The sequence below is a fragment of the Zootoca vivipara genome, chromosome 10 (assembly GCF_963506605.1).
Source record: "Zootoca vivipara chromosome 10, rZooViv1.1, whole genome shotgun sequence".
In the NCBI taxonomy this organism is placed as follows: domain Eukaryota; kingdom Metazoa; phylum Chordata; class Lepidosauria; order Squamata; family Lacertidae; genus Zootoca; species Zootoca vivipara.
Window position 1 is genome coordinate 43,217,235 of NC_083285.1, and position 24,543 is coordinate 43,241,777.

Genomic DNA, 24,543 nt, shown 5'->3' on the forward strand with positions numbered 1-24,543 from the left:
CAAAAAGAAGAAACCAAGCTGTCAAAGAAAAGTCAACATCCTTTTCTGCGCTTTAGTTTTAACAGTTCTCATATACTGGGTCAACACTATAAAATCAGCAAGGGTTGGGAGAACATCACAGTTAACTTGATAGCAAGGGGGAGTATAATAAGGTTTTTCCTTTGAAAGACACTAGAAAGCTGGAAAATGGAACTTACTTACAAGAGAGTAAGCTCCCCTGGACACAAGTGGGCTTTCATGCACATGCATAGGATGGCACTGCAAAAAGCTTTTCCGGATGATTTGCCCGTTAACAGACTGCTCAGAATTCATTGGCATGTGATTGTACAAGTCATCAAGTGTCACACTGTAGAAAGAGGGATTTTTTTCATGGAGGCTGGACCTTCTGAGGTTTCTGATTCCACCATTTAGAACAATCTTGTGCACATTTTGTCTTGTCGTGTTGCTACTGCTAGTCCCCCTCTCTGCGATACATGTGAAGTAGCTGGTACAAAACTGGCACATGGCACCTACAGTATCCTAACAGTTATTCTCTCTCTTTCTCTTTATTCTTTGGCAGGGAGACCCCATCCCTGAAGAGATATATGAATTGCTGAGTGACAGCTCGTTGCGCTCCATCAGAGACCTTCAGCAGGTCCTTCGGATAGACTCCGTAGGTAAATCTCCTCAACGCTGAATGCTTCTCTTCCTTAAACCCCAGTCAAAAGCAACAGTAAGACAAAAACAAATGTATATATCACCCAACAAGATGCCACTGCGGGCACTCTCTCCAGATAAGAAATGTGTTGTGTTGTAGAATATTGTTTTGTATACAAATAAGGGCATTCAGATCAAGCCATCCTGCTCACATCTGTTGTGGCCACAGTCTGAGCCCCTTCCTATGCCCACCAAATGCATGAGGGTGAATGGACTGCAAAATGTGTGGGTGAACGAGAGGACAAGACTATCCCAGGCATCTCCCCAATTCCTGCTCACATTTTTTTTTCAGTGTGTCTGCGGGTCATTTACACTACCCTAATTTAAGACTGCTAACGCCATCTGGGTTGCTGAATCCCTTTCCACGCAGCTCATAATGTGAGCGTGTGGCAACTTATCCACAGGACAGTCATGTACCCTGCTGCTTATATCTCTGTCCTGGGCATCTGACCTATGCCCAGTGGATCTCCTAGGAAATGCGCACGATGGAAACAACAAAAATGGGGTACATAGGAAGCTGGCTTATGACTCAGGGCGTTAGTCCATCTAGCTCAGCATTGTCTACACCAGGCTACCCCCAAACTCGGCCCTCCAGATGTTTTGGGACTACAACTCCCATCATCCCTAGCTAACAGGACCAGTGGTCAGGGATGATAGGAATTGTAGTTCCAAAACATATGGAGGGCAGAGTTTGGGGATGCCTGATCTACACTGATTGGCAGTGGCTCCCAGGGTTTCAGGCAGTAGGTTCTCCCAGCCCTATTTGGAGATGCTGGGGGTTGAATTTGGGAGCTTCTGTATGCAAGGCAGATGCTCTACCACTGAACTACAGCCCTTCCCCTAAGGTTGGGTGCATGGGCCAAAAAATGGAAAGGTTGAGTGTATGGGCAAATAAATGTCTGGGAGCATAGTACAACAACAACAAACAAACAACAACAACAACAACAACAATTAAAATAAATAAATTATTTATTTATACCTCGCCCATCCGGGTTTCCCCAGCCACTCTTACCTTCAATGGAACTGATTCAGACACTGCTTCCTCATCCTGCTTGTCCATCATCTCAAGCAGTGAAAGAAATAAAACAGGAATACACGTGTGGCCCTTTCATAGAGCCATGCATTCCTCCAGTCCAGAGCCACAAGCAAGGATGAGCTGCAGCAGCCCCTTTGCCATAGTGGCAGGAATGTAATTCTATCAGCTGGAAGTCCTGCAAGAAGCCTGGGAACTCTAGCAAGATTATGCTGGTTGCAGCACAATCTATATGGAAAGCAGTGGAGGAGACAGCTCCACTGCTGGCAGACAAGTTTGAGCAGGAGGTGGAACTGGACCTAGGGCGCTATGGGATACATGCCCTTTCCAGCCCATTATACCTCATGTACAATGCATCATGTGAGATGGCTACATGCCCAAGGTACTCCAAGTGTCTGAGAGGTGGGGAGTGGGGAACCATCGCAGCTCCCTCCCACACGTGCGCTCGGCAGTAAAAATGCACGAGCCTCTCACATATTTATGGTGCCAGTGCACTGTACCTGTAAATTATGTAATGTTTGAAGCGGCCCTTTGCTAAAGGATTAGCACAGTTGCAAAAAAGAAAAAGAAAGAAAAATCCTCTGGGAACTTACTTTGCATGATGACTGTGGTTTAAACATGGAAATATTGTGGCATGTAACAGCAGAGGAGTCCTGGCTCCTAGCTGCTGAACTTTTCCCTCCCCCCACCCCACCCCACCCCCTGCCAGACCGCCTCCTTCTGTTTTCTGAGAAACTTCAGCTCAACAGTATTCACTAGGAATTGCCAAAGGCAACTCTAGATGAAGGAAACGTTTAATAGGGCGGCAAGTGTAATAAAACATACCTCTCTTAGAGATAAACATTTTGAAACACAGCTTAACATGTAACCTATTGAATAAAATATGGCTCATGCAGACTTAACAAATATAGCTGTTGCTATATGGCTTTTGAACAAATGCCACACAGGTGCCACCTCTACCTGGTAGTCCCCCTCTTTCTTTCTTTTCATCGCCTGCCTCCTTCTCTTCCATGCCTTCATAGCTGCCGTAGGAGAGCAGCCAAGAGCTGTGAGCCAAGAAATCTTAAATTTAAAATTCATCTCAACTGTGGACTTGCTAGAAGGGCCTTAGGAAACTCAAGTATTTTGCAGAATGTAGGAAGAGCCTACTGGATCAGGCCATTGACCCATCTAGTCTAGCACCCTGTTCTCACAGTGGCCAACCAGATGCCTGTGGGAAGCCCACAAACAAGAACCAAGTGCAAGAGCGCTCACCATGGGCATACCCAGGATCAAAGCTGGGGGGGGGGGACACCCCTCAGCCACGCCCCTCAGCCACCCAATTGGCTAGCTGGCAATGACGTGGCCAGGATCCCCCCCAGGAGGCATGGTCAACGTCCACACACCCCGGAGGAAAGGGGGCCATTTGCAAGGCAGCACACGGAGCCACCCGCGCGTACACTCCTGCCTCGCCTGCTCCTTTAATGGCAGCGGTGACTAAAACAAGGCAGCAGCAGTGAAGCTGCCTCCATTGAAGGAAACCTGGACCTGGACCTGGGCTAACTTCAGCCCACACTCTTTCAAGTCACAGCGAGCATAGCACAGAAAGTGCTGCCCCACAATGCTCCACGGCACTTAATTTGCATGTATGCAAATGAGGTGCCGCGAAGCATTGTGGGGCAGCACTTTCTGTGCTATGCTCGCTGTGACTTGAAGGCGTGTGGGCTGAAGTTAGCCTAGGTCTAGGTCCAGGTTTTTTTCAACAGAGGCAGCTTCGCTGCCGCTGCTGCCGTTTCGCTTCAGCCAAGCAGGCTGAGGCGGAGCACAGCAGGCAGCGTCCCTGCCTGTCCTCTCTAGCTGCCCTGCTTCTAGGGGGGGCAGCTGCCCCCCTGCCCCATGCTGGGTACGCCCATGGCATTCACCCACTCCTGCAGTTTCCAGCAACTGCTCCTGATCATGACATAGCTGTCAACCCTCCCTTTATTTGCGGGAAACTCCCTTATTTCAAATCCGAAAGTTGACAGCTATGAATCATGATCACATCCACACCACACATTTAAAGCAAGTGGCTTCCCCCAAAGAACCCTGGGAACTGTAGTGTACCCCTCACACAGCTGCCATTTCCAGCACCCCTGACAAACTACAGTTCCCATGATTCTTTGGCGGAAGCTATGTGCTTTATAGGCATGGTGCGTATGTGACCTGGCTCACTTTTCTAATCAGTAATCTGGAAGGACAGATCGTGAAGCTGAGGCTCCAATACTTTGGGCACCTCATGAGAAGAGAAGACTCCCTGGAAAAGACCTTGATGTTGGGAAAGATGGAGGGCACAAGGAGAAAGGGGACGACAGAGGATGAGACGGTTGGACAGTATTCTCAAAGCTACGAACATGAGTCTGAGCAAACTGCGGGAGGCAGTGGAAGACAGGAGTGCCTGGCGTGCTCTGGTCCATGGGGTCACGAAGAGTCGGACACGACTAAACGACTAAACAACAACAATCTGTGAATAATAAAGCTGGGCTTCCACAAAAGGTGGTTGCTAGGATTAATGAAGTGCTATCTGGCATACCAACAGAGAAGGCTGCAGTTCTAAGCACTCTTATGTGGAGGGGAGAGCCCTACTGAACTCGGAGGCATTCACTTCTGAATAAGTTTGTTGTCTTAACCTCACTTATCTGGGAGCAAGTCCTATTGAATTCTGTTAAGTCTAAGGTGACTTGGTTAGTATAGCTCCACATGCATTATGATTACTTTCAATTCTGCATAGGTAGGCACCGCTCTTAGGTCAAAATGCATTTAAGGCTACCGTAGTTTAAACCTGGACTCGCACACAAGCTGGGATGTGACTGCAAGGGTGTGGCAGGCGTGAAGTGGATACAGGAGGTGCAAAGGAACATTAAGAAAATACCCTCAAGGCTCAGCTAGCTAATGAATAGCTTTGTTTTATTTTTAACAAGATTTATCCTTTCCCTCCAGAATTATTATTAGCACTTAAAAACAATAACACACACATAAACAAACCCCACACTGTGTTTCTTTTAGATTAGGGGAAAGGTCTCCAGGAGTCTGGGAACTGCAGCAGTTTCTGCACTAGAAAAATCTATAGAACTTTCATGATTCATAGTGCAGTTAGAGCTGCCCTGTCTCATTTTTAGAATCCTGCTCTTTTCTCCCCGGTGGAAAGGAAGAAATGAGCAACATAAGGCAGCTGGAAGGGAGCAGATTTGCTGCTTTATCATGGCGCCTGGATAAGGGATTTTTTTTTCTGGCTTTGTGGTGGGGCTCTGGGGATACCTGCCCACACGACTGAGGTCACCCAGCAGCAGCCAGACCGAGGAGGTTTTTGGCACGTGCAGGAATGTGAGCACACGTCACAGCCACCGGGTTGGCCCTGGAATGTATTTATAAACGTTTTCTTCAGAGTGAATTCCATTCTACTATAGCCTTTTTGCTCCCGCCTGCCCTCCCTACCCCCCCCCCGGGCCTTCTCTCTTGTGTTTGACTGTTTGTAGCTTTGTAATCTTTGCCGAGACACTATCTACGGGGGAACAGAATTTCCTGCTTTTGTTTCCTATGCCAGTCGGACCACTGGCGCGCTCTCAAAAGCATTCCCGCTCCCTTTCAAAAATGCCCGAGAGTGGAGGAGGGAAAGGCAGAGGGAGGGCACCAGCTGTGCTCTGCTATTGTTTCCCTTAGAGAAAAGCGGCTAGTCTCTCTCCCCCCCCCCCTGGATTCCACAAAGCCGTACAATAGCATGGCTTCCAAAATTAGCAGTACAGTACTGGCTTTTCCAAGGCTGGGCGTGCTCTCCTCGTCAGCAGTAGCTGCACTGCCCATATATTGAGGCGAAGGGCACCCTTGGGAGAAAGGGGGTGGGGTCGAGGGGAGAACTCTGTTTTTCAATAGAAGATTAGTTCCAAGTCAACATCATGGCTATTTTTTTCCTTGTCTGTTTAACCTTTGCGCAAATGCAACCCCCACCCTAGCCTGATAAAATTCCAGAGAACGGGGGATGGAAGAGGGTCAGGAAAGAGCCTAGCAGGCCCTAACACATGAATAAGAGATACCATTTTGTTCCAGTGACTAATCTTTCACATTCCCTTGGGAAGTGGGATGTTGCCTGTGGGAAGCCCGAAAGCACATCAGCACTTGCCCCACTTGTGATTCGCACTGCCTCTGACAGTGCAGTAGAACCTATGCATTTGCCTCCTCCATGGATGTGTCTAACCCTCTTTTAAAGTCATCAAAATTTCTTGCCCATTCTGGCTTATAAAAGCTAGCCGGGAAGGGCTGGGCGATGGGCTTCGCAGGGGGTGGTGAATGCTTCTCTCTGTGAGGGAGCCTTCCCAGACCCTCTGAAAGAGGCGGTTATCAAACCGCTTCTTAAAAAACCATTTTTAGATGCGGCCAATATGGCCAACTATCATCCAGTCTCAAATCTTCCATTATTGGGCAAGGTGATTGAGTAAGTGGTTGCTGAACAACTCCAGGCACGCCTGGAAGAAGCGGACCATTTGGATCCCTTCCAGTCGGGATTCAGGCCTCATCATGGGACTGAAACTGCCTTGGTCGCACTGGTTGATTATCTCCAGCGGGCTAGGGACAAAGGTGAGAGCCGTTTCCTACTTCTGCTGGATCTCTCAGCGGCTTTTGATACAGTCGATCATAGCATCCTTCTGAACCGTCTAGAGGAGCTTGGAGCTGGGGGCACTGTCATACAGTGGTTCCGCTCCTTCCTCCTGGGCCGTGTTCAGAAAGTGGTGGTGGGGGATGAGTGTTCAGACCCCTGGGCTCTCACTTGTGGGGTGCCTCAGGGTTCTGTCCTCTCCCCCATGCTTTTTAACATCTACATGCAGCCACTGGGAGAGATCATCAGGGGGTTTGGGCTGGGTGTCCATCAGTATGCGGATGATACCCAGCTCTACCTCTCTTTCAAATCAGAACCAGTGAAGGTGGTGAAGGTCCTGTCTGAGTGTCTGGAGGCAGTTGGAGGATGGGTGGCAGCTAACAGATTGAGGTTGAATCCTGACAAGACAGAACTACTGTTTTTGGGGGACAGGAGGTGGGCAAGTATGGAGGACTCCTTGGTCCTCAATGGGGTAGCTATGCCTCTGAAGGACCAGGTACGCAGCCTGGGAGTCATTTTGGAATCACAGCTGTCCATGGAGGCACAGGTTAATTCTGTGTCCAGGGCAGCTGTCTATCAGCTCCATCTGGTACACAGGCTGAGACCCTGTCTGCCCGCAGACTGTCTCGCCAGAGTGGTGCATGCTCTAGTTATCTCTTGCTTGGACTACTGCAATGCGCTCTATGTGGGGCTACCTTTGAAGGTGACCCAAAAACTACAACTAATCCAGAATGTGGCAGCCAGACCTACATTGGATCCCAGTACGTTTCCAAGCACAATTCAAAGTGTTGCTGCTGACCTTTAAAGATCCTAAACAACCTCTGTCCAGTATACCTGAAGGAGCGTCTCCACCCCAATAATTCCACCCGGACACTGAGATCCCACACCAACGGCCTTCTGGCAGTTCCCTCGTTGCGAGAAGCCAAGTTACAGGGAATCAGGCAGAGGGCCTTCTCGGTAGTGGCACCCGCCCTGTGGAACACCCTCCCACCAGATTTCAAAGAGAAAAACAACCACCAGACTTTTAGAAGACATCTGAAGGCAGCCCTGTTTAAGGAAGCTTTTAATGTTTGACGCACTATTGTATTTTAATACATTTTGTTGGAAGCCGCCCAGAGTGGCTGGGGAAACCCCGCCAGATGGGTGGAGTATGAAATATTATTATTATTATTATTATTATTATTATTATTATTATTGGAGCGAGTTCCATAGTTTAAGGATGTGCTGTGTGAAAGTACTTTCTTTTGTCTGTCCTGCATCTCCCAACATTTAATTTCATTGGCTGTCCTCGAGTTCTAGTGTTGCAAGAGAGGGAGAGAAAGGTTTGTTTTATTTATATCCCCTGCCTTTCTTACGTCACAGAACCCAAAGCCGTATGCTTGTACTTCCCAGGTTTCTCATTCAAGCACTCACCAGACCCTGACCTGCTTAGCTTCTGCAAGGTGGTTAATCTCATGCCCCTTCACGGATATTAAATCCCATGTAGAAAATTTGTGGCTGTGGCTCGTTTGGCCATAAATATGTCTGCTGGTGGTGTGTGTGGAAAGCTTGTTTTCATTCTCTGTGTTCCATAGACAAGCACAGGCCATCAGTTCACTGAGCCTGCCAATCCTCATGAATCCTATAATATTGGCACCTGTCCTGCTTCCCCTTACAAAGTGAGTAGTTCAAACAAGGAAAGACTTGCAGCTGAGCAGGATCTATCATCAAAAATGGCCATTGTTCTAGACTCTAGAGGGACTGGTAGCTCCAGGGAGAGTCTAGGGAGGTGTGACGGGAATTGCTCTAGCCAGCATTTCCTATGGGAAAACACATGGGTGTGCTCATAGGGAACTGAATTGAAAGCTGGCAGGCCTTTCCATCTCTTGCAGGCTACCCTCAATGCCTTAAATTTAACATATGCTTGTGTTAGGAATAATGAGGTCCGAGGTACCAAGTAAACAGTAAGTTTATTCATGTATACAGCAGCGAGAATCATATCAGCACAAAGAGATTAGTACCTACAAAGAAGCAGCAGCAGATGAAATGAATGGAATATCCAGAATTAGCAAGCTTAACCGCCAAAATTAGAGAGCAAGAAGAGAAAAGTTTTAAAGAGGAACGGAAGCCATTTGTAGACTACCTAAAAAGCATCGTAAAAATGTTAGAACTTTAGTCAGTTCGGAGTAAGCTCAGCAGTTATAGTTTATAATGAGAAGAATTTGAATGTTTAAATAGTTAGAAAAAATAGAATATGCAGCAGGAATGGGAAACTTTAGGGGGTCATGGAAGGATGGACAGGAAGTTGATGGAATAGAGTTATGGATGAATGTAATGTATCTATTCCCACCCCCACCCTTTTTTTATTCTTCTGTTTCTTTCATTTTTTCTTTTATTCTTCAGTTCTATATTTCGTGATTTATTTATTTTATTAAAAAACCGTAACATATGGTTTTCTTACCCTGTGTGCCAGCAAGATGGGAGGAACTGCATACCTCATTTGTGGAGCGCATGCAAAGGATCCCAGGTTCAGTCCCTAGCCTCTCCACTCAAAAGAATAAAATAGCAGATGATGCAAATGATCTGCACCAGTGCCTAAGAGTTTGAGAGTTGCTGCCAGTCATCCCAATTCTGGGTTGTGCTATACTTTGCATAGTCCCGGCTGCACCTGTGCAGTAGGTGCGGAATATGGTTTTTCCACTATATGTACAGGTTTGTTGAAGTTTCTGTGTTGCTCTTTCGAATGGCACAATAGGTGCTCCCTTATTTAGAGGCTGCAATCTTTGACTGGTCTTTGTTGCGATTCAGTCTGCAGGTTGCTCTCCAGCTACTCTCCACTCTCCATTTTACGCAAAAAGCCTTTTTTTCCCAGGCAGAGAAAGACTGGGGGAATTGCTGTAGAACAATTTACAAAACAAATAACATGCATGGTATTTTGGAATGCTGGAGGGGAAAAAAAATCTTAGTAATTTGGGAGGTAGATATGGTGTAACATTAAAATTCTGCTAGCCGATAACATCTCCAAATATTTTAAAAACATGTTTCCTGGAATGTAGAGAAATATATTTTAAAGCTAACGTCTTTGGCACACTGCTTGTTACTTAATTCCATGGAAGTGGCTCGGGGCTTGCTCACCACTGCTCTGTGTATTATGCCATGTTCACATGAAATGTGTAGCATTTTACGCTTCAACCATTCAAGGGTATGCTGCCGAGATATGCATTTTTCTTAAAGCTGTTTATTTGCCACAATCCCAATTTTATGAAAGTTGGCATCTGGTACAAAATGTGGATTCCTAATAGAATAACAGAATCATAGAATTGTAGAGTTGGAAGGCACTATGATAGTGATCTAGCTCAACCCCCTGCAATCTTTCGCACAATGTGGGGCTTGAACCCACAACCCTGAGATTAAGAGTCTAGTGCTCTACTAAGTGAGCTATCCAACAGCTAGTTTTGCCTTTACTTTTATTTTTTAAAGCCATTTTTCTTGTCTTTCTGACAATTGCGAGGTACTGTACATTTGCAAGGTTACATTTGTAAAAGGATCCCATTATTGAAGAGGTAGAGATTCCTTGCTTGGCATGACTGTGTGTCTTCCTTGTGGCCCCTTTACATTTCTATTGCCTTTCTAAGATTTATCTTTGCTCCTTGCACTTTCATGCTCTCTCTCTCTTTTTTCTCTCTGTGTGATTGGCAAATATACAGAATAAAGCATGGAGGCTGAGAAAGTCCCTGGAAAATAAACCAATTTATATACATTTGGTTGGTTGGGAGAGAGGCTGCAGATTATGGAGGTTTTACTGGAAAGGGTGTGAACTATCGTACACACTCCCAGGACTACACTCATTGCAATTAACCCTTATTGACCTTCCTAATGATTACCCTAAGGAGACACAGTAGTAATTTACCTGAACTAGCGTCTCTCCTGTCTCCTCCTTTTAAATTATGTTTATCTCCATGTACATACTTTGATAATGTAACCTTTCCATTGCATTACTGTCAATTACAGTGTGTGTTTGTGTGCATGTTTTCTTTTGCAGAAGAAGATAGCTCCACTTCATACCTGAATACTACCAGAATGCATCCTGGTCAAAATCCTGTTTCTTTTCTCCGAGGGAGACGAAGTCTAGGTAAGTTGGAGGCATGACATATCTAATCTATGTGAGGGAATTTAAGCACAAGGCTGGCCCTGTAGAGACCATGAACCAGATGTGTATCGCTGTGTCTTTCTCTTCAGGTAATTTGACAGCTTTGTGAGCTTTCTTATAACTTTAGGTTCCATCCCATCAAAGCCAGCTGGGTAGATTGTGTTGGACTAGGAGTTGGAAAAGTTAAGTTCCAGTCCCTTCTCAGTCCCTTTCTGCCTCACCTACTTCACAGGGTTGTTGTGAAGAAGGACAGGGTTACAAATGTGGTTAGATACCTTTTACATGGGATAGTATTCATTTGGTGTTGCTTTTCCAGAGTGGTAAGGCTGCATGCTTGAGTTCAATTCCTAAAATTGTGGGTGAGGGCCAACAAAGCTTTACTCAGAGTAGACCCATTGAAATTGATGGACATGGCCCAGTTAGGCCCATTAATTTCCATGTGTCTGAGTAAAACTTAGTTGGCTACCACCCTGTTTCTCTGACCTTGGGAATTTAGCCGAGAGATATGGGGTGGTGTCCAGCATTCATCACACTCAGAGCAGACACACTGTTTGTTGCTCTGAACTGCTTTGGGAGGAAGTGCAGGAAAGAAATATAATAAATAATGGGCATTATTAACTTAGGTCCAGTAATTTCAGTGGGTCTGCTCTGAGTGCAGCTGAGTTGGATACAACCCCCGAGATTCTAATTCCTTAAAAGAAAGCTCAACACTCAAATTCTGCAGTGGGAAAACCTTAAGTTCTGCAGTTGGAATGAAACAGAAACAGGGTATTGGTGATTGTGTTTTTAAGGAGTTTTCATAGAATCATAGAACTGTATAGTTGGAAAGGGGCCCAAGGATCATCTAGTCTAGTCTAACCCCCTGCAATGCAGGAATATGCAGCTATCCCATATGGGGATTGAACTTGCAACATTGCTGTTATTAGCACCATGCTCTAACCAACTGGGTGATCCAGGTGTTCAGTGCAGAGGGGCAAATATCAAGGGCTTGAAGAATGACACAGTTATGTGGTGTTGCCTCCACTCTTTGACAACTGCAAAAGACTTACCAAGGCTCCTAGTAGCTTCTAAGGATGTGTGAGAAATTACCCACACTTTCCCCACACTTTTCTCCATAAACATGAATTTGAATTTTCATCTGTCTATAGCCCTGCCATCTCACACAGGGCCAATATGTCAGTGCAACAGTGCTCTTGATTCCGCAAATGATGATGTGGGTAATATGAGATACCCATTAAAACAGGGGAAGGAAGTTGAATGGAATAGGGAAGAATATAGTTCTTTCTTCTTGGATCTTTTCAGTTGGAGGAGAACCTGTGGAGCCAGCAATAATTGCAGAGTGCAAGACACGGACAGAAGTCTTTGAAATCTCCCGGACCATGGTGGATCCCACCAACGCCAACTTCCTGGTGTGGCCGCCATGCGTGGAAGTGCAGCGGTGCACAGGCTGCTGCAATACCCGAAACATGCAGTGCCGCGCCACGCGGGTCTGTGAGCGCCACATCCAGGTAGACAAAGACAAAGGCCTGCTTTGGGAGTCGGGGGCGGGGGAGTGAAATTTATATGGGGAAGTAACAGCCTGCTGAAAGTGTTGTTTTCGAACTTTCATTATGCTCTGCTTGCATATTTCTTACTAAAGTAAAGCTCTGCTTGCATATTTCTTACTAAAGGAAAGTAAACCCAGTAGCACTGGCCCTGGGATTTTTCATCCCATGAAGACAGGAAAATGTGTAACATGATGCATCTTTGTAATAATGCAAAAAGCTCCTTCCTACAGCCTTTATATCAATGCAGAAGTGTAGATTTTAAGGCTGCCACCTTAGAGCACACTTACTAGGGAGAAGGTGCCATTTGACACAATGGAACTTACCTACCGAGTAAGCAGCACACGTAGAATTGCACTGCATGCCTTTGTTTTTAATCATGTGATTAAAAACACGTGAGGGGGAATGACTTAATAGGACTATTGAAAAAAGCCTTAAAACTCGCAGCTAAAACTGGGAAATCTGAAGATGCTGACCTGTTCATCTTTACCATGCCAGTGCACTTGCTCTCCCAGCAAATACTCCATTAAGCCAGCAGCTCCTCCTCATTCTCTTGTCTGGATGTGCTGTAAGCGGATACCTGCCAGCTGACCTCTCGTTCTGATCCTGCTAAATATCCAGCCAATAAAGTGATCTCTGCACTTCCTCCCAGACAAATGACTTTAAAAATCATTTTAAAACACAATGCAAATCCCCTTGCTTGACCTATGCACGAGGGAGGATTCCAGGGGTCTTCCATAGTAAGAAGGCACGGGAATGGAAATATATCACACCATCCATTTGCCAGGAAATTCCTTTCTCTAGAAAGCCACATTGAATAGAGAGAATGAAATGGGGCCGTGGGGAGGGAGAAGAGAGCAGCAGAGGGAGTTGTTTTCGGTGGTGGTGGGGAAGCAAACAAGAGGTCAAAGGGCAGCCAAGAAAATGTGACCTGGAAATGCTTCCTCTGAAAATAGAGGTGCCTGCATTGTTTGGTTGGAAATGTTTGTCTAGCTAGAAGCATGTGTCCTGACGTGTGCAGAGCGGTGCATTAAGAGAAAAAGAGAAAAATTGGTCCTGCAGGAAACAGCTCTATGCTCAGTGGTAACTTCCAATTGCCTTCAGCAGAGTTACCATCTCTTCCAGATGTAAACAGCAGTTATTACTTGGACTCCCTGGTCCTATAATCAGTTGTGGCACATGAACTGAGTGCCACCAGTGCTTGGGGTTTTTTCCAGGGGCACTCAAGGGCATCCCTTTTTTTGTTGTTGTTGTTAAAAAGTTTGGCACTTACTATAACAATTTCATGGTGAGTACCAGCACCTATTTTTCTAGGGGGGGGGGGAATTATGAGTACCACCACTGTGCCACCTTCCTGTTAGGTTTTTCCTTTAAGACTGATGTGGTCGATGGTGCTACACAGAGATGTGTGTTTGTAACATTGATCTGAATATTAACACACCTGTGAGCTTTTGCTAATTTGAATAATTGAAGGTAGAGTTTGCTTACTGTCATGTGATTGGGTAATTGACTATTTTGAATTCTGTATTTAAGCTACCCCAATGGTTCATGGGTGTGGTGGGGGCGATGGATTGTGAAATGAAACGAATGGAGTAGAGGAGTGTGTTGTATATAATTGTAAATAAAAGCAAGCAAAGATACTGAAGACGACTTTGTTATTTCGTCGACCCTGCCGCTGTTGCCACTCGGTTGGTGCGTATTTTTGCCCAACACTTCCTGGCTGCAGTGGTGCTGCCATGCACCAGGACTGTGATGGGGCAGCGAGGGCAGGGAAGTACCATGTTGCCGGCTGCAGGTGTAAATGCTCCTGCACTTGTGCGCACTGCTGCCGCCCTGCCCCATTCTGGTCCTAGCAAGCAGCAGCAATGCTACAGCTATCTGGAGTGATATGGACCTATTCGCTGTGCATATATCATTTTGCAGTGGCAGGTGGGCAGGCACAGATGGATGGGTGACCGTTGTTTTCAAAGAGGTTGGGCTGAATGCACTCTCCGTCTCTTCCATTCCTATGGACCCAACTTATCCCGATTATAGGATCCGACATGGCAAGCTTCACAATTCCTAGATCATGGTGTTGCATCTCACAATGCACTTTTATGATTACTGGGTTAGTTTCAGAGAAATGATCCTGAAGGCCCAAGCAAGTGATTTTGGTACTTATTAAGAACTCTGCCGTGTTCGCATTTCACCTAAAAGCTGCAAAGGGCTTCAAAATGTTAATGTTATATATATATATATATATATATATATATATATATATATATATATATATATATATATACACACACACACACACACACACACACACACACACACACACACACAACAAATTTGTGTTGTTTTTAATCTCTTCCAATAGGTAAATAAGATTGAAATTGTCCGAAAGAAACCAGTCTTTAATAAAGCCATTGTGGCCTTGGAAGACCACCTGGAATGTCGATGTGAGGCAGTATCACCCAGAGTGTTCAGCCGGCCAAACTCACGCGAGCATAGAGGTGAGCATTGCAGAGGGTTGGGTGGGTGGGGAAGAGTCAGAAGTAACGTCAGGGGAGGCGTTTGGGAAGAGAAGAATTTGATTAGCAATCTCCGTGAGCTGCTGCCTGCCAGTGTGTATGTCATGCGCCTTCCTTTCCTAGCAGGTGGGCCGCCACTGAGCACTCGGGCTTCTCTTCCAGCAAGGGCACGAGCGCACCGGTTGCCGCCACAAAAGAGGAAGCATCGGAAGTTCAAGCATGTCCACGATAAGAAGGCCCTGAAAGAAATCTTCCCAGCATAGAAGATGCCAGCGGGCAAAAGTGCAAATGTCAGGTAACTGCGACAAACACAGCTGCCACGTTGTGAATGCACAGGGACTTCTATCACAAGAACACCACTAGTGCTTTTCCACCGATGCCCTTTGCTCCTGCACAGGCAATTGGCTGGAAGCAGATTAAAATGAGTTTCACACAGAAATTCGTTGTGCTCTGTCACAAGGGGAAGCTGTGGCTCAGCAACAGAGCGCATCTTTGTAGGCCAAGGATCCCATGTTCAATCTCAGGTGTCCTCCTGTCTGAGACCCTGAAGAGCCAATAGTCAGTGTTGAGAACACTGAGCTAGATGAGTCAATGGTCTGACTTAGTATAAGGCAACTTCCTGCGTGTCCTGTAGCAAAGCTCCTTCTGCAATGTTTACTCAATGAAGAAGCCTACTTCAGTTAATGTCCCCATTGGAAGTTTGCTCCTTGCAGCTTCCATGCCTGTCACTGCTTACTCACCCAGCAGGCAACATGTTTACCAACGGAAGGTGCTCAAGTAGCTTTGCAAATCTACCTCTTACAACGAACGTTGTCAAGCAGTTGGAGACGGTTGGGCTCATCAAGCCCATGTATCTCAGAATCATTAAAAACGCTGTTCCATTGTGAGTCACGTGGAAATCAAACTTAATTTGCCATTCATGTTAGGAAGCCAAAGAATGAGAGGAAGAGACAAGGCATAAATATTTCCTCCACTGGGAATTGTCTTATCAAGGAGCACTGTGACTGTGCACAGCTTTGATTAGGCTTAGCGGTCTGTCACCTGTCCAGGAAAGAAGGCGTAATAGCTGTAGCAGACGCATAGTTCTGCTGATTGGGAAGACCTAATCAAAGGCAAGGAACAAACAGGCTGGTCTGTCAGGCTGGCAGCTTGCTTTTTAAGATGGGATAGACCACTTCCTGAATCGGCTGCCCTCCAGATGTTTCTATCATCCCTGACCATTGGCCATGTCAACTGAGACTGATGAGAGGGTTGTTATGCAAATTATCTGGAGGAAACCAGGTTGAGAAAGGCTGGCACAGACAGAACAGAAAAATGGCTTTAAGTGTAGCAAAAATGGCTTAAATACAGCGCAATAAGAGCATGCCCATTTGTGCCCTAGAACAATCTCCCTAGGGAGGTTATAAACTCTCTTTCCTTGGAGGTTTTTAAGCAGAGGTTGGATGGCCATCTGTCATGGATGCTTTAGCTGAGATTCCTGCATTGCAGGGGGTTGACCCTCGGGTCCATTCCAACTCTACAGTTATATGATTCTATGGCACTCAATCCACCGCCCCCAGCTACGCTTCCTACCACCACACTGTTTTTCCCTCCAAAAAGCAAAAAACCCAAATTCTATAGAAACCAGAACTTAAGATTGAGACTAAAGTTAGCAAACTGGATGATAAGTATGTTTGTCAGCTATGAACCTTCTTGTAGGCAGGGCATAGCACATCATCATAAAGAATAACTAGGGTGAACTGAACACACGATGGACTCCTAACCTACTTTTCCCATTTGCTTTTCTTCCAGGTTTATTATTTAATATATTTGCTGTATTGCCCCCATGGGGCCCTCAGAGTTTCTCTCCGTCCATCCGCCTCAATGCTACTTTTGGACGGCCAATGGTGCTTCCTGATCCCTTGCTCGCTGGACGTCCTCCCACCAAAGTTTACCCTTCGACTTCTCACCTAATTGCATTTCAGCATTCTCCCCAAAGGAAGAAACCGGGGTGGGAAATAAACGGAAGAAAGAAAACACAGCCATTTGGATGGACAGTATACTGCCTGCTGGAGCAAAGACTTGTGGCCCCGATCTCCTTTTGAAGGAGGAGGCTTGATTTCCCCACCACCACCACCACCCTCTTTCTTCCTCCTTGCTCCCATCCAGACTGTTAGCTGGGCTCAGGCAGCTTACAGCGCAACAGATGCAAGTCAAGGCAGTCAGAGTGGCAACCAGTGACAGCAAATGCACTAAGGACTTTTATCGTGATGTCTGACTAGATATCTTTAATGTGTGTGTGTATGTGTGTGTGTGTATATATATATATATATATATATATGTTTTATTTTTAAAAACCACTAAAACATGCCATGCTCTGGGAATAGAAACAATGAAAGCAAAATTCATTTGTCCAACTGCGCTTTCTGCTGCCAGCTGGGGGTGGGGAGGGACAGTGAACAGGAAAGGAGCAGCCGTACTGTAGGGAACTACTGGTCCCCCCGCACCCATCCAGGGAGCTGCTTGGGTTAAAGAGGCCTTCTTTGCACATGATTATGGAGGGCTTGATTTATCCTGTGGCTACTCTCCTATTGCAGCTGGAATTTGAAACCCCCCCCCCTTTTTAATGACTCGCTATGAGGTTTTCTTAATGGATTTGCATTCAGTAAAGTGAGGATTACCACCACTGGATAAACTGGAACCCCAACCCAACCGTTTCCATGAGAGAGGCTTTATATTTTAATGGGATGGGGTGGGTGGGTTAGTCATAATAGCCGTATTAGAGCATGTTCTTTGAATGACAATCAATGCCACCTCTGTTTAAGAGATCTCAAGCAGCAGTGTAGACCGAGAAAGAGACCTTTGCTTGGGATCTTGGAGAGCTGGTGCTCATCGGGGGTCAAGCAGCAGCGGGTTGAGCAGAATGACTCTGTGATTATCACCAGCCCAGCCCATATCACAGGTCCCTTGTGTGCAACTTTATTTCCAAGGCAGTGTTATTACCATCCCTCCTATGATACAGCAGTGAATATGCAGATGCTAACTCATCTTAATAACCTCAGGTGAAGATCATCTGATTGGATGAAAACAGAGCTGCGCCAAGCCTTGTAACAGCCATAAAAGATCGCACGATGCACCGAGTAGTTGCGCCTGTGTGCCAAGTGGTGCTTTGCACCTCACCCTCTGTTCCCAGTGCTGCCCAACCAGAGTCCCTGGACAAGGAGCCAGTCAGTAGCATCCAATGTATGCGGGGGAGGCAAAGAAGCTGAACAGAGATAACTGGCCCTCTTTAACCACTGGCTATTTTTAATCTCTGTTTTTCTCAGCTGTCCTATATTTTGTCTCTTCAAAGCTGGGAACGGTTATCTCTTTAAAGGTTCACAAGCCATTCCAGATCACCAAAGAATAATAACTGCTGAAGGTTTTGTGTGAGAGAGTGAGAGAGAATGGCCTATCTTGCAGGGGCCTATTATGGGGAGGTAAAATAAGAAGGAAAGACGTTCACTTTACCTGAGTCAGAGAAAGGATCACTCACCTGTTTATCTTTAAAGTGTTGGAGGAAAGCGTATAGAAGGATTGCATGGACAAGACTTCAGAACTTCTACTTTCCACCTACCTCTTTCAGTCTCTATTCTCTTGCAAAAGAAGACGGGCAAAAACACACACACACCTAATGAGTGGGGAAATGGGTAGAGCTGCCTTTGCCAACCTGGTGCCCTCCAGATGTTTTGGACTACAACTCCCATCAGCCCCGTCTGGAGGGCATCAAGTTGGCAAAGGCTGGGATAGAGTTTGAATAAAATTTAGCAAGGCAAGTCACTACTTCTCCCTTGCTCTCTGCCTCTGCTATTTCTCTGGTCTTTGTGCTAGATTAAAGCCCAGCAAAAGGCACCTTGGATAGACCTTAATGCTTGGAAAGATTTCCTGCCATGTCTCAGGTAGACCAGATGAAGAGTTGAAGCGTGGCAGTCATGTGTTTGTAAGAAAGAGACAGACACATCACAAAACTCTACTTAAAAGATGTATCTGTGCAAATGTTTGGTGCAAGGAAAGAGAAGGAATAACCTGTCCCTGGAGTCACTTTTATAGGAAGCATGTGAAGCGCAACATTTGCCTGATGGCCAGGTTGGATTGAAAACCCAGGTTTTCCTCCTTTTCCTGCAAGACTGGCTTAATCTGTTTTGCTCCATTCATTTGTATGGAACAAGAGGAAAAGGCTACAAACCAGGAGACTGGTAGGACGGTAGGCACACTGACTGCAGGCTCATGGGACAAACTAGGTCTAGTACTTACACTCTCTTCAGTTGTGGGAGGTGGGGGGAGGGAGGAGAGAGAAAACTTGTGGCTCACACCATTGCCCCCATACCTCAGATCCTGTTATCCAAAGGGTCCAAGGGGGTGGGGGACTGTTTCCCCCTTGAATTGCATTTGTATGGAGTACAGTACTTGGATTCAGGTGCCAGAGGCAGGTTCCTGTACTGCCTAATGCTGGAATGGGAAACTTTGCCACCTTCCAGGCAATGTTTGGCACTCCAGTTCCCACCAGTTCAGCCAACATGGCCAGTGGTTAGGGAACCTAGGAGTTGTAGGCCAAAACCATCTGGAGGGCCTTGGGTTTTCACTTCCCTGGTCTGTTGTAATGGGTTGGCCCACTTTTCTCCTTGCAAACCAAGACTATGGGCTGATCAAACCTTGCAAAACTGGCAAACAGACAGCTGGCAGTATGGTCAGGTACTACTGGCAAATAAAAGAACTAAGCTCACAGCAACAGCTGTGCTCTTTCAATATAGTTTCATGGAGGAGGCCAGTAGCAGGATTTAAAAAAAAAAAAAAAAAGGCTGATGGAAACAACACAGATTTCCTGCCTGCCTACCCGCCTTATACCCAAAGCTTGCTCTCTGACATTAAAGAACACTTGCTATTCAATCTTTCTTCTCGTTGTCTTTAAAAGACCATTTGTTTTCCTGCATCTTTTTCATTTGTAAGGAGGGCAAGGTCTCTCTCTCTCCACACCCATTTTATGTAAAAATTAATTTATACTCAGTACTGTATTTAAAGTTGTTTTAAAAAAAACGTTAAATTCAAAAATTCTGCGGTTTTGTGTCTCATTTGTTTTAAAGCGGCTAAAAGCAGGGTGGCGGGAATCTGACAGGGGTGGGGAGAGGAGTTTCCAAAAGGCCGACTCTACAACCTGGAAGAAGAAACCACGTTTTAGAGGTCATAAATCCAGACGTAATAAATTTGCCTGTATTTATTCTCACCCATTCCCCCAATGTAATCACAAATGCAGGGATTTCCCAACAACATTCTGAGAGCAGAAATGCCGGATAATATTGTACCAGACAGATATGGTTACTGATCTCATGTAAGACATGGTTATAGCTAGTAATGTTATATAAAACCCAAATTCTAGATGCATTATGAGAACTTAAGCATTGCCCTATTTAAAACAGGTACATCGCACAGCTGAATGTAGACAAGCTTTGCTCAGACAAGATGAGTCACTCCGCTTATAACTGGGATGACTCACTGTTTGCTGTGTGCCCCAAAGGTTTCATGAGCAAAGGCAACAACATCCTATTGTGGTGGGTGGAATGGCAATTTGCTCTTGAGTGTTCAGGGCCTGGTATATTGTTAAAGCTGGTACAGCCCAGCAGGCAACGTCTCAGCCTTGTTATTAGTAGGCAGGGAGGTAAATCTCAAGCTCTGTTGTTAAACGCACAGTCTCAGTGCCACGTCCATAAAAGGGATGTAATAACAATGATCTTCCCACTTTGTAAGGACCACATGGCGTTAATACGGTAGTGGTTTCAAAGCACATAAACGCTCAGTTCACAATAAACCAAACCATGGCTAAGTGTGAGTAGTGTGTGGGTACAGTGGTACCTCTGGTTAAGAACTTAATTCGTTCCAGAGGTCCGTTCTTAACCTGAAACTGTTCTTAACCTGAAGCACCACTGAAGCTAATGGGGCCTCCTGCTTCCGCCGCGCCACCGGAGCACGGTTTCTGTTCTCATCCTGAAGCAAAGTTCTTAACCCGAAGTACTATTGCTGGGTTAGCGGAGTCTGTAACCTGAAGGTTTTGTAACCCGAGGTACCACTGTACTCACAATAAAGATCACAGCCACTTAGCTTCCCTCCGCTGTCCTTGTCCTATTGCCACCCTACCCAGAGCTAGGCTATGGTTGGGTTTCATGTTACATCCAAACCTGGGCTCATGAATGGTCTCCCCTCGACAGACCAAATGAAGTAAGCTAAGAACAAACCATTGCTGCAGCATGCAGCATGTTCTTGCCTAACTGCTTGTGGTTTGCTTGAAGCAGATAAACTAAGGTTTGGACTCAATGCTAAGGCAAACCATTGTTGTTGTTGTTTAGTCATTTAGTCGTGTCCGACTCTTCGTGACCCCATGGACCATAGCACGCCAGGCACTCCTGTCTTCCACTGTCTCCCGCAGTTTGGTCAAACTCATGTTCGTAGCTTCGAGAACACTGTCTAACCATCTCGTCCTCTGTCGTCCCCTTCTCCTTGTGCCCTCCATCTTTCCCAACATCAGGGCCTTTTCCAGGGAGTCTTCTCTTCTCATGAGGTGGACAAAGTATTGGAGCCTCATCTTCATGATCTGCTCACTGGAAGGACATATCGTGAAAGCTGAGGCCCCAATACTTTGGCCACCTCATGAGAAGAGAAGGCTCCCCGGAAAAGACCCTGATGTTGGGAAAGATGGAGGGCACAAGGAGAAGGGGACGACAGAGGACGAGATGGTTAGACAGTGTTCTCGAAGCTACGAACATGAGTTTGACCAAACTGCGGGAGACAGTGGAAGACAGGAGTGCCTGGCGTGCTATGGTCCATGGGGTCAACGAAGAGTCGGACACGACTAAACGACTCTTGCATTGCAGCGGGTTCGGCTAGTTGACTCTTATGGTCCCTTCCAACTCTATAATTCTATGATCATGAGTGCAACACCACTCTCCTCTCTTACAATTTCTAGCAATTGTTATTCAGAAACACACTGCCTTCAACAGCAGAGGAAGAAAGAACATAACCATCAAGGTTAGCCTGAGCCTAGGAATATGTTTTCAGTTGTAGAAGTGAACTGAGCCCACAGGTCTATCTCACAGAAGTCCACACCTGGTTAGTTTTCTTCATTTCAACAGCCTAGGCCCTAATGTATGTGAGGAACGCCATGTTGTTATTATTAAACAAGTGGGAATTGGGAACCCTTCCTAATCTAATGCAAATCACCCAAAAGACTTGCCAGTAAATCCCAATTTGCCTTCTTTCCAACCTTGACTTAAGTGATTGTGACTTAAATGACAACTGTATGCTATGGAACACTCTCACATTGCAAAGGATTCTGGGTCATGCTTTGGGGAGCAAATTCCATTCACCAGGGCACTGCCGCAAGGAGCTTCACTACAACCTTCACAAAATGTGTCTGCCCTAAAACACACCAAGTGTGTGCCAAAGAGGAACACCAGTCACGGATGTGCATATTGTATTTTAGGGAAATTTGTCTCCTGTCCCAAAGCATTTAATCTAGGAACCCCTGATAAATTTGCAAGGAACCACAGGATTACCTGGAACGCACTTTGAAAAACACTTAAATGACGGTAAGTCATGGGGATTTCTCAGTCTAATCAAAAATGTCACTGCTGGCAAATTCTTTCTCATCTCAGATCTCGGTCTAGCATTCCCAGAGGACAACTTTTTCATCTTGCCCTTAATTTTAATGCACTTCGTACCGTTCCAAAAATTCCTCTCCCCCTTCGCTCTTTACACCCTTCAAAGCCTTGCAAACGCGAATGTATTCCTCCCTTAGTCATTGTCTAGACGGCTGCAGCTCAGAGTTCAGAAGGGCATGTTGTTTTCCTTCCTATGAGTAAGGGAAGTGGTTGCACACACTGGCACCTGCATGCCAGCCAATGCCACAATGCAGTTAGGACATGGGTGGATATAAACAATGTCTTCTGCAACTTGCCTATTTAACCAGTAGTTGCCGGAATCTCCTTTTCTCCCAATTAAAGGACCAACTATCCGTTTATTGTAATGCAATTTAAATCATTTCTTTACCCCTTTGCATTTCCAACAAGCAAAGAGAAGATTGCAGAATATCAAACTAAAACTTTACAAATAAGAATCAGAGACAATAATGAACCACGTATAAAGCAGCATAATTAACAGGAAAACCAAATGTACTCTTAAACATTTTTTAAAAAGAAAACAGTACAAATAAAAATCAGATACAGAAATGCAATAAAAATTTCACATAAAAACATTATTAATTACTAAACAAATGAAATAAATATAAGTAGCACCCAGGGTTGTTGTTTTTCCAGCTGGAACTCACCTGAACTCAGTTCTGGCATCTCTCAGGTGGGCGCCATTTTAAGAGAACGAGGGAGGTGTTCATGGTGAGTTCTGGCACCTCCTTTTCTAGAAAAATAGCACGGGTTGCATTCACAGTTCCCCTGCCAATCCCTGGTAACGTTAAGCATAATTTACAAGTAGTTCATTCACCTGCCACCATCTAAGGAATGTTTGGCTCTTCAGATGTTGTGGGGCTGATGGGAACTTTGGTTCAGAAACATTTTGAGGGGCAAAGGCTTCCCCACCTGACCAAATACCATGAGCTGCCGTTGGATCTGTTGTGTATTTTTGTTTCTTTCTTTTTAAAGATGTGTGTACCCATCAAACTAAAAATAAAGTTAAATTAAAAACAACAACTATGTAACTCTGTGCTTCTACGTACCAGCAATTCAAATGCCCAGCAAGAGAGTTCTAGGAAATGGTGCATGGATGACATAAATCCACATTTTTTAAAACATAAACAATTGTTAAAGGCGAGCATGCCATTCTTGTGCAATGTCCTGTCTTCCATAGAACATGTCTTCCAGCTGCCATAAGTCTTGTGGAGATGTTATGGGAGGGATGGACAGATCCAGAGGAGGAATGGGAGGATCTCGGGCTGTTGGAGCTGGACAGCCCTGCAGCGTGCAAGAGCTTTGCCTGCCCATGTCGCCTCCCAACAACCTCCCAACAATGCAACCCTCAACAACAACAAAACCAGGTCCCCTGCCTTAGGCAACCCTTATCTTCATCGGGCATATTTAAGAGGGTTGTTGTAAAGATTATTGGGGAGGGAGGGATGACTGTTAGAAGCACTTTGAGCATGTAGAAGAAGCACAAATACACACACCTGCTATGTTATTCTTATTACAGCTTAATTCCAGCTAGCTAGCAAGGGAATACACAGGGCTGGGTTTTCCATTCTGCAAAGTCTACCAATATTTTGTTTTCCCAGTCAGTCATATCAACAGTCTCTGTGGCGGAGAGAACACTGATGAAATCTGCCAGCAGCCATTGGAGCTAATGGGATGGATATCATCAGGCCACAATCGCTGCTATTTTTGCTTCTGCCCCTCATATCAAAGGAATTTAATGTCCTGACATCTCATGCATTCCTGGTAGGGAGGAGCCCAGTTGCTAAAGCCACCCTTGGCAAAATAACCCACAGAACATCAGGAATAACTGTTTAAATCATAATGAATATACACCTGAATGCAGTGCTTTGTCAGTGAGCTTGCAATACTGCCTGGAGCTGCACCGCATTGCTCTCCTTAACCATCCTGTCTTTGAGAGTCTCTCAGAAGCAAATAGGTGAAGGCAATGGACTTCGTTGTTGTTGTTTAGTCGTGTCCAACTCTTCGTGACCCCAGGGACCAGAGCACGCCAGGCACTCCTGTCTTCCACTGCCTCCCGCAGTTTGGTCAGACTCATGTTCGTAGCTTCGAGAACACTGTCCAACCATCTCGTCCTCTGTCGTCCCCTTCTCCTAGTGCCCTCCATCTTTCCCAACATCAGGGTCTTTTCCAGGGAGTCTTCTCTTCTCATGAGGTGGCCAAAGTATTGGAGCCTCAGCTTCACGACCTGTCCTTCCAGTGAGCACTCAGGGCTGATTTCCTTCAGAATGGATAGGTTTGATCTTCTTGCAGTCCATGGGACTCTCAAGAGTCTCCTCCAGCACCATAATTAAAAAG

The 24,543-nt window shown here is 45.6% G+C and overlaps 1 protein-coding gene across 5 annotated transcripts in view; it reads left to right on the forward strand.

Moving 5' to 3' along the window:
• Positions 1-19,389, forward strand: part of PDGFB (platelet derived growth factor subunit B) — a 35,678-nt gene extending 16,289 nt beyond the window's left edge. For 2 of the 5 annotated variants that reach the window (XM_035127451.2, XM_035127447.2), the window contains exons 2-7: positions 560-656; positions 10,357-10,446; positions 11,767-11,972; positions 14,368-14,503; positions 14,645-14,816; positions 16,313-19,389. In XM_035127451.2, the coding sequence (XP_034983342.2) occupies positions 560-656; positions 10,357-10,446; positions 11,767-11,972; positions 14,368-14,503; positions 14,645-14,784 (669 nt within the window). In that variant the 3' untranslated portion in view covers positions 14,785-14,816; positions 16,313-19,389. The remainder of the gene's footprint in view (positions 1-559; positions 657-10,356; positions 10,447-11,766; positions 11,973-14,367; positions 14,504-14,644; positions 14,817-16,312) is intronic. The other 3 variants (XM_035127452.2, XM_035127448.2, XM_035127449.2) reach the window with 2 other exon arrangements.
• The last annotated feature ends 5,154 nt before the right edge of the window (positions 19,390-24,543 follow it).